The sequence below is a fragment of the Anarrhichthys ocellatus genome, unplaced genomic scaffold, assembly GCF_004355925.1.
Source record: "Anarrhichthys ocellatus isolate YVR2014 unplaced genomic scaffold, GSC_Weel_1.0 scaffold61, whole genome shotgun sequence".
Classification (NCBI taxonomy): Eukaryota; Metazoa; Chordata; class Actinopteri; order Perciformes; family Anarhichadidae; genus Anarrhichthys; species Anarrhichthys ocellatus.
The window spans coordinates 761741-771530 of record NW_022280091.1 but is presented as its reverse complement, the minus strand read 5'-3'; the positions used below and the strand labels follow the sequence as shown (position 1 = coordinate 771530).

At 42.8% G+C, this 9790-nt stretch overlaps 3 protein-coding genes across 3 annotated transcripts in view; 1 reads left to right on the top strand and 2 right to left on the bottom strand.

Annotated features, from left to right (window-relative positions):
- Window positions 1-404, bottom strand: part of pane1 (proliferation associated nuclear element) — a 3423-nt gene extending 3019 nt beyond the window's left edge. The window contains exon 1 of the mRNA XM_031872051.1: window positions 211-404. Coding sequence (XP_031727911.1) covers window positions 211-267 — 57 coding nt within the window. The 5' untranslated portion in view covers window positions 268-404. The remainder of the gene's footprint in view (window positions 1-210) is intronic.
- A 786-nt stretch (window positions 405-1190) lies between these two features.
- LOC116396982 (putative RNA-binding protein Luc7-like 2) lies at window positions 1191-7104 on the bottom strand. Its single transcript, XM_031872050.1, has 10 exons — window positions 6533-7104; window positions 5978-6072; window positions 5165-5263; window positions 4491-4601; window positions 4195-4338; window positions 3734-3910; window positions 3381-3595; window positions 3265-3294; window positions 2561-2746; window positions 1191-2311 (listed from the first exon to the last, which is right to left on the bottom strand). The coding sequence occupies exons 1-10, from the start codon at window positions 6591-6593 to the stop codon at window positions 2062-2064; spliced, it is 1368 nt and encodes a 455-aa protein (XP_031727910.1). The 5' UTR covers window positions 6594-7104; the 3' UTR covers window positions 1191-2061.
- Window positions 7105-8407: 1303 nt separating this feature from the next.
- Window positions 8408-9790, top strand: part of smdt1b (single-pass membrane protein with aspartate-rich tail 1b) — a 2034-nt gene continuing 651 nt past the window's right edge. The window contains exon 1 of the mRNA XM_031871996.1: window positions 8408-8582. Coding sequence (XP_031727856.1) covers window positions 8421-8582 — 162 coding nt within the window. The 5' untranslated portion in view covers window positions 8408-8420. The remainder of the gene's footprint in view (window positions 8583-9790) is intronic.

Below are 9790 nucleotides of genomic sequence, written 5' to 3'. Positions count from 1 at the left end.
ACACACACACACACACACACACACACACACACACACACACACACACAAAGTATCTCTCCAGAACAGACTACAGGAACATTGACTGTGTTCAAGTCCACTGTGATGGCTGAGCTAGCCTAACGTTGCCTCACTTTATAAACACTTCTAGCCTCTCCTCTTAGCTCACCCTGAGCAGCTAAACCTGCTTAGTTTAACGAACCACAAACTCACCAAGATGTTCGCGGAGTTCAAACCAGGCAGCTTACTGAACGGCTTCAGCAGCGACATCCCGATAGAAACACTCCCCGTTTCATAAACGTAGCAGACAAACGCAGTCCCTGGTCGTTTCAGGAGTTTTCATGTCGCGCTTCTTTTCCAAATGTGCGTCCAACGTCATGACGTTTTCCCGTTTTCACGGCAGTCGACGTTTTCTCCGCAAAGGCAGCTCTCTTCTGCCACCTACAGGCCGCTGGGTGTTTCGCACTTCACACATTGAGTCCAGATTGTATTTTTGGAGCAAAATGCTGAACCGCTAATCCAGGATTAATCTGAAACGGGTACTCAACTAAAAAAAAAAAAAAAAAGTGTCACAACAGCAACTGTACAATGAGATAATTGAGGTACTTGTACGTTATATGTTCCATATTATGTTCTTAAGGTTGCACACTTTTTTGGAGGCAAATATTGTACATTTGAATTCATTACATTTTTTTGCAGATTATGAATGCAAAATATAATCAAATCATGCATTATGACGCATTTGTCCTGAAATAAGCCCCCCAGCAGTACATAAATAAGTTAGCCCCACCTTTAGAAGCTGCAACATTAGTGATGCTTACACAATGTATCAATAATTATAATCCTTAATATTATTCTGAAATTATGTTTTTAATGCATTTTTCCCCCCTCCAATTTAAAACAGTAGTTCTATCCTGCACAAATCATCCCAAGCGATGTACCTACAATGAATGAGATGCATTTGCTGGTCTTATCAGGACAATTTTTATGATCAAAAACAATTTGAACACTTATTTTTGTACTATTGATAAATGACAGGACCAAAAACAGCTAAAATACGGGACTTCATTGAAGGTAAAAGGAGCTCTAACCTCAACACTGAAGTTGTATCACAAATAATGCAACATGCTAAATTTGTCTAAACTCTTCTGCACAAACGGGAAGTGAAGTCGAACAGAAATTTGTATAAAACACGTTGCATTTGAATAGAACAGAACATTTTATTCACGTAATGGTGGCACAGCAAAGTAGATTCCCCCAGTACATCCAGGTCGTATCACAGCAAACAGGAGTCCCTGGGTCTTTCAGTGTCAGTACGTACATATGCACATCATCTATATGCATTCACATGTCAGGAACTGAGTGGAAATATTTGAATGACTTCTTTCAGGGGAGGACAAGTGAGTGTATTAAGTAGTATGAGCTCATCGCTGCATCCCGAATTTAAAAAGTCGGGCCCGTGGATCGGTACCGAAACTCTCAAATGAGATCGTTATGGCTTGAAGGCAGCAAATCAAACACAAACATCAGAAGTGCCTTCGGTCTTTCTCAGCTCACTTTCAAACACTACAGCCGTGGACGCAGCGTTAATGAGTCCAACCCGTGTGAATGAATCCGCAGCCGCCGAGACCGACGGATTTCTTATGGAACAGGAAACACAGTGTCACCGTCGAAGGTTGCGACTAAAGATTTTTTTTTAAAAATGTCAAAATAAAAAGAGACTCAAAAGTAGGGCTGCCGTCTCATCGCTCACTCGTCACTGTCAAAATAACTTTACATAGGATCGACAAGATGGCATAAAAAAAAAAAAAAAAAGAGACTATACTGCTTCCACAATTCATACTTATAAAAGTTGGTTTTGCATCTTTTCCTTCACCGCCACCACAGAAGTTGTTCCCTCATCCCCATGTTAAGATTCCACCGTCCACCCCGCTGATGTACACGTCCCCCTCTTACCGTGAACACACACACATTCGCACCAACACGCACACACTCGTCTCCCCATGCTCCTTTATTAGCAATTAATGTATCCAATCCGAAGACTTTGGAGGTGTCCACTCCTGCTCATATCTCCCCGGACTCTCGCTCCTCGGAGCTGGAGCGCCGGTCTCGCTCGTACGACAGGGATCTCTCCCGGTCCCTGGTCCTGGCTGTGGCAGTGTCCGCGGAGGGGGGGGGCTTCTCCGCGCCCTCCCAGTCCCCGTACTCCGCCCTGTCCTCACGCCAGCCCTCTCCTGCTGCGCCCTGTCTGGACATCTCCTGGGACGGCGAGGGCTCTCCGTCACGAGTGTGAGATGATCTTTCTCTGGAGGACCTGGGAGTCAAAAACTATATTTTTAATTCTTGGATCATAGTCGGTGGCTGTTGCATTAAAGCAAAAGTAGTGATGTTGAAATCAGTTATCAGACCAATATAAAAATTATTCTAGAGCTGAACTAAAATGATTATGACTATTGACAACTGATTATTTTACTCCAATAAATGACAGAGAATTGTGGTCAAATGCTCGTCACAACTGTGAACAGGACAGGAGGACGGTTGTCGTGATGGATAGAAGCCACACCTCTTCCTCTTGGGCCTGTGAGAGTGGGAGCTCGAGCGATGCCGCTCCTTGTGTCGATGCTTCCTCTCTCTCTCCCGATCCCGGTCGCCACCCCCGCCACCACCCCCCCCGCCACCTTCTTCTCTGGAACGAGAGGAGTGGTGGCGTCTTGAGCGATGGGAGGACGAAGTCGAGGTGCCGCCGTCCCTAGAAAAATTGTTTTGAAAAGGAGAAAGATTTAAGTAGAAAAAAAAAGAAAAAAAAAAAAAGAAAAAAAAAAAAAGATAGCTGCACCGCTACAGGAAATTGATTCTCAGATTGATGCTTTACACTGAAGCATCTCGTCGTCAGTTTAGTCGGTAGGTGACGGCATATACAACAGCTACACTCAGACATGACACTTGTGCTCTTTTTTAGTTTAGGTTTTAATAAACTACCAATACATGTCTAATATGTTTTTATGATGTTAAGAGCTGTGGTTGTTCTTGATTTCAGGTAAGGTAACCAGATGTTCATTTCTTTAGGTCCACCACTGCGACTGTTTTCGTAATCTCGATTAATCAATGAGTTGTTTTGTAAGTACACTTGCTATACAGTGTATATCTACACACATATCTGCAGCTTACAGCGGTATGTTGCACCATGAATCTGTAGACTTTGTGAAATCATGAGTCACTGTGAAAAGGACCAAACTCCTCGAGTGCTTCGGTTGAAAGCAGACATACCTGTATCGTTCTCCACTTCTAGACCTGGACCTAAGACAGGAACACAGTTGGGTTTACACGGGACACCAAGTTTTTTCTTTGCACGCAGCAACAAAGTTAGTCAGACCGTTTCTTACCTCCTCCGCTCCCTCTCGCGCTCTCTCTCCCATTCACGCTCTCTTTCTCGCTCCCTCTCTTTTTCTCGCTCCTTCTCTTTTTCGCGCTCCTGCTCTCTTTCCCCCTCTCTCTCTCGTTCCCGCTCCAGCTCCCACTCTCGCTCCCTTTCGTCGTCTTTTTCACGTTCCTCTCGTCTTCTCGACCGCATTCGTTCTTGTTTTTCTATAACTGCTTTCTGGATGAAACAAAAAAAAAAAAAATAGAACAGAACTGATAAAACAGCACAAAAACAGAAATGGAATCGCAACTAAAATGTCTCATTGAACGATAATCGTGCAAATTAAAAGTAGTTCTGTTCCAGTGCTCCCCTCACCCTCAGCTTTTCAAGCTTCTCGCGGATTTCAATGAAACCGATGTGCAGTTTGCCCCCAAAGTGGTCGGCTAGACGGCGATCGTTGTCGTGAAGACCCAAGTAGGCAGAGCACACCTCGCACACTCTGAGCTTTTGCTGCTGAAAGCTGGAGGCTGGCATGGAGTTCCTGTACACATCCTGCAACGACAAAAGGTAAAGAGGCCGTGACGCTGGAATTAAAGTATGGACAGATTTTAACTTGTGTTTAATCTCGACTGCAAAATAAAGATTTCTGTTATTACGAGAAAAGATCCTGTGTTTTACTGCCTTTATTACGAATGTCATGAGTAAACAAAACACCTTCACGGTCTGAAACAAATATTGCAGCTCTAGTAAGGTGATGTGCGAGTACAAATATACAAATATGTATTTATTCTAAAACAATAAACTAGTCACAACAAAGCCGTGATCAACTTTCTGACCTCTGCTTCCTTCTTCAAGCCTCGAGTCTTCTCCACCATCTCCAGCACTTGCTGGGCCTCGTCTACGTTCCCCTCGCCCCCGAGCTGCTCCGCCCGGGCCAGCAGCTTCCCGATCTCTTCGTTCAGCTCGTGGACACGTTCAGCCTTTTTCACCGCAGGAGAAACAGAGGGGTGGGAGGGGGAATGTTGATTTCTACACACTTTGCACAGATTCATGATCACCATTTATTCCCCGTCATAAAGAGCACAGCTTTCATTAAAAAAAAAAAAAAAAAAAAAAAAAAAGAGTTTGTCACCTTTGCAGCCACTTCAGCGCTGATCTCATCCTGCGTCTCTGCTAGTCTCTTCTTGGCCAGATCGGTCCTGCGGTCGCAGTCAGCGATGAAAGACTGGAGGTGTTCGGCAGCCTGTGAGAAAACACACGAGTTAAACGACTTTCAGTGTGTGTTGGATATACAAATTTACCAGATTAAACTTAAAATTCATCTTAAAAAAAATCTGCTATGCATGCATCTTTTTCTTCTTAATAGCTTTCTCAGACAACAAACTAGAGCTTCCTTAGGGCTGCTTTAATTAGACCTCCAACTTCTTATGCAGTTAGTCACAATTTCACAGCAGCACTTTGACCAAATTTACTTGGAAATGTGGCCTGGGAACGCCTCGGGATCCCCCAGAATGAGCTGGAACATATTGCCGGTGAGAGGGAGGTCTGGGTCGGCCTGCTTGGCCTGCTGCCACCGCGACCCGACCCCGGATAAGCGGTGGAAAATGGATGGATGGATGGAAATGTGAGAAGCAAGCGTAGAACGCCAGAGCTGGTCTCGCTTGTAAATTTGGCACGTGTGACTCAGTTTATGACAGAGAGAGTTGCATAACTCTCTGACTGAGTGCAGTGGAGACAAAGAACACAACCTCTACTTTCTCGAGAGCTATACATGATGGGGTGTTAGTGTGTGTGTGTACTACTCACATCAAGCTCGAAGAAGTACTCCTGCTCTTTAGAGGCAATCTCGAAGTCCGCTCTGAGGGCCAGGTCGTGGACTTTCATACACTCTCCCAGATCCATTCTCTACAGAAAACAGAAAGACGTCCACGTACTGCATTTGTATGCTTCATCACTCATCTTGAGATTTGTCATTCTAATAATTCCCTATTTGTTAAATGTCATCCCGACTTAAAACATTACACATTAGGGAGTGTAAACGTGATATCCTTTGAATCACAGAGCTGCACGGCCAGGTCCTCGACACAGACGGTTTCTATATGGTTATGTACAGTGCACTAACAAAGCATTGAGACACAAGCACCTCTTCGTATTTGTTTTGTACATTTTGTATTGAATAGTGATTGACTCTGCTTTAACTCAAGGGTGTTTGGATTCACATTTTGATGAATAGTGTTGGAAATGTAGCCCCCTTTTTCCCATATTTACGGTCTCTCAATTTGAGGGGACAGAAAGTCATTTGACAAGTTTAAAGTTACATTCAATTATTTACAGGCACAATCTGGCTGTCGTCTGTGATCCAAACTGCAGCTGACATTTGAAACGGTTTCTACTGATGCCATGTCAGGCCCTGTGCTGTAGCTATCCTCCCGTCTCACTATCAGGGCTTCCATCTCATCCTCGGATGTGTCCTACACTGTGCACAACCTAAACATGCACAGACATTGTGCAATTTTAGTTCAATGTGCCGGAGTAGGACCAAACCTGTGATAACAGCTGTCCTAATTATTTCTGACTGCAGTATATGATATATGATGTGTGTGTGAACATGATACTCACGGTGCCAGACAGAATATCATGAGGACAGGAATCCAGGAGGTGACTTTTGCAGACCCGCTCATCTGTGAATTTGATTCTCTGCCGCATGGAATCTCCTTAAATAAAGAAAAACACAAGAGCACTTGTCAGCCGGTGCACCGACTGAAACATGGCATGATGAGGTTCAAACTTGCCATGAATGAGCCATCTTGCCAGTAAATCCTAAAAGTTAACTGCTCAGATAGAGTCTGATAAAATGACAACATCTGGTGGAAAGAAAGGGAGCCACGGATAAAAGAGCACACGGACCATGATTAAATACAGCGCTAACGTGTTAGTAATGTTTGTCTTTTTGTGGAGGATGTTAGCAAGAACTCAACTTGCCATTTACACTCGGACTCACACATACAACAGGTAGCTAGTCGGCTAGCTATCCTCATGTTAGCTAGCTCGGTTCGCAAAGCATGCCGCACTGACTGGCTTATCTGTTAGCTTCCTGGCTAATGCTAGCACCAACACAAACTCCCGTCCTGCTCGGAGCAGACACCAGTCTCCACCACAGCCAGCCGTGCTCACCGTCTCTCCCCGTCCCCATGAGCTGGTCCAGCATCGCTCGCATCTGTGCCTGGGCCGACATTGTTTAGAGTGTTTAGCTAACGATGTGTGAGTCACTCCTCGCCAGCAACAGTCCTCACACATGCAGACTCCTCGACTGTAGGCCTCTTTGGCACCTCCGCCAACCGCGGACAACTTTTCCCACAAGGAGGAAAAAGCCCGACTCCAGGCGAGCCAGCGAGCTGGTTGTGTATAACGGTGGTGCAATGGATTGGTTATCACAGCACTTTAACAACAGCTAAATGTGACTTTGTAACGGTGGATGGCTTCGGGTCGGTTGAACAACGTCTGTTTGAAAACTGGAGTCCTGTAGTCGTGTCGTGTGTCGAGTAGAGAGAGCGGTGACTGAGTGTAGACAGGGCGGCGGGTTAGCTAACTGGATCTGTACAGAAACAAGTCACCAGTTCCTCTGTAACACACTCTCTAACCGTATTTGTAGCCAGTCGGCTAGAAGTTGGCAAGTTTATTCAACGTCCTTTCTTCCGCCTTTTCCACTTCCCCTCCGTGCGCGTCGCCGCGGAGCGCGCTCCAGTCTCTCCGCCTCGAGGAAGTGCTGCAGTCAGCCTCGCGCGCTGGTCGTTTTAGGACGTTACACCTCACTCAAACATCAAAATGTTGGGAAATATTTATTTGAACACCTTACAAATATGAACAAATGAATTGTGGAATGTATAAAAACTTCAGCAGTATTTGGAATACATATTTAATACATTATTTATTTAATTTACATTGTTTTTATTGTTTAATTGTACGTTTTCTGTTGGTAATTACCTTACATAAAAACAGCATTACTCTCCACACAGACACGTTATCTGGAATAAAAACAATATATTATACAACTAACTGTTTTATTGCTTATGTTTGACTGTTCTCAAACTGAAATGGTGAGTGAATCCCTTAAAAAATGTACCAATCACGCTTAAGTGAATAGGCAGGATTTTAGAAATACTTTGGTAATGAGTTCAAGTCTTTTGTTATTTAAATGTCTAACAGTACATTTGTATTTTCTCTAAATGCCATTTCAAAACCCTCTCCACATTACCAGTTTATGCAATTCTAGTGGAGAAATACAGAATTATTTATTTATGCGGACTTAAAGATAGTCTCTTTTTAATATAAATAGTCTAACTTACTTGAATTAGCCTATACAGTATCTACCTTGGGAAAGTTTGTAATTGTAGAATGTAAACTTTTAGTTAAACCGTTTCCAGAAAAACATACTGAGATAATGATCCTCCTCACATCAGAAAAGCTTTACACAGTAGTAACATTATTTTGGTCTATATTTGGCATTACAGTAATAAAGGCTTGCTGTATGTAAATAGCCAAATAATGAATTAGCTTATCCTTTTGGTCAAATTGAGCCAGAAAAGAAAGTGTTGATTTAGGCTAATATATGGACGATAAACTAAATGTATGCTTGTTTTTCATTTATTTTTGTCACTTTGCTTACACCCATGTATATTTGGTGTAATCAGTAAGACAATGTGTACTAATGCACAGATTGATAGATTCGATGTAATGTTGTATTTTAAGTGAATTTGTATAGTTTTGTCTTGAAAATACACTTCAATCAATAGATGATTTACCTCTCTGGTACCAACTTGCACTATTCATTATGTTTTTTGTACCTCTTGTTTTTCTTTATTCATTATTTTACAAAATGAATTTGAATGAGGTTATCCACAACACAGAGACAGATGGTAATTTGCAGTATAAAACTGATAAAGGCAATTGATGCATAGAAACTATTTATTACAGTTGGTCAATAGTCAAGCCGCGCCCATTGAGGACATCCCAGTGCCTCGCGCAGAGGCGTCACCCACCCTCTATCACATTACTGGAAAAAATGGCGACGGGTATACTGCGGCTCCCGCTGCGACTTTTCACCAGAAATGCGGGGGTAACGAGCCGTAACACCGGCTTGAAAACATCTAATATATCCAGGTCGACTCAAACCAGGACCGCAGTATCAACGTCGTCGGGGGCAATCTTACCGAAACCGGATAAAGTGAGTTTTATTCTGCCTTGGTTACCGAGTGAAAAACCGGAAAAAAAGAAATATGACTGACAGCGTAGGCGGGACTTAATTCTAAATTGACAGGTGCTGTAGCGAATACAAATGCAGGACACGCGCTGGGTTTGTCAAGTCCGCCAATTAAAGCATGTTTACACAAGGTAGGATTTATTTCAGGAAGTAATACGACTTATTTTGTCAATTCAAGGCAGTATTGATTCAAGTGGACATTTTACGTTGGCAATTTAAATAATAATAATATGTTATATGTATATAATGTATAACGTTATATTACACTAACACGTTTTTTTGGGAACTATAATGATGTCCAATGTGATTAAAGCTGCCTCTACACGCAATTATATCCCAAGCAGAATAACATGTATACAGTTAATGTTAGCTGTAACTGGCCCTCTAATATACCCTTTTTCAGATGATTCAATATAAATGGAACATAACGAAGAGCCAAATTGAAAGAAATATGTTGTCTAAAACAATCAAAGAATTGCTCAACTCATGGCTGTCTAAACTGTCTCTGGGGCCCCAGGGCAAAAATGAGTTGATGGGGCCCCCATTAACCCCACATTCCACCCATTCTCCGTTTTTCTATCTTTCCCTGCTAGAATACTAGCTGGTGCAAGATGTGCTGTGGATAATTTGATTAAGGGCAATGATGTAGCAACATGCACTGAGATAATGAAGGATTTTAACACGGGACCTCTTCAAAACAGGGCCTCGAGTTAGAAATGAGGTAAAAGAGGACCCATGGTCAGTTGATATTGTGCTTAAATCAAAGCTTTTCTGATAAAAAAATACGTTGAAATTCTGTTTTGAACTTATAAATGTATGTGAATGCAGTTTTGTGTAGCCTGCTGTCGACATATTATGGCTTTGTTACACTCAGTGTCAAGTCAAATTTATTTGCATAGCCCAATATCACAAATCTGCCTCAAGGGGCTTTACAATCTGTACAGCATTTCTCTGCTATATTGACTCTGAAGATTAGATTTTTGTATTTGGCTTTGGGAGAAATAGTTCTCCATAATCACAAATCTGGACCAAAATATCCCAGAGCAAACTGAGGTGGGGATTAATATTGTCAGTAATCTGAATAGCACATGTGTCCCGCCTTATATAAACTTCTTTAAATGTCTCTTGACTGAACCCCCCCCCCCGGCACCCCTCCCCCCCCCCCGCCCCCC

Bases quoted from the DNA above. Each gene is read 5' to 3' on its own strand.
- LOC116396982 (XM_031872050.1), bottom strand. From the start codon at position 6,593: ATGTCGGCCCAGGCACAGATGCGAGCGATGCTGGACCAGCTCATGGGG. The intron at 6,073-6,532 runs GTGAGCACGGCT...TCTTTATTTAAG, and splicing joins CATGGGGACGGGGAGAGACG to GAGATTCCATGCGGCAGAGA. The intron at 4,602-5,164 runs GTGAGTAGTACA...GTTTTCTCACAG, and splicing joins AGTACTTCTTCGAGCTTGAT to GCTGCCGAACACCTCCAGTC.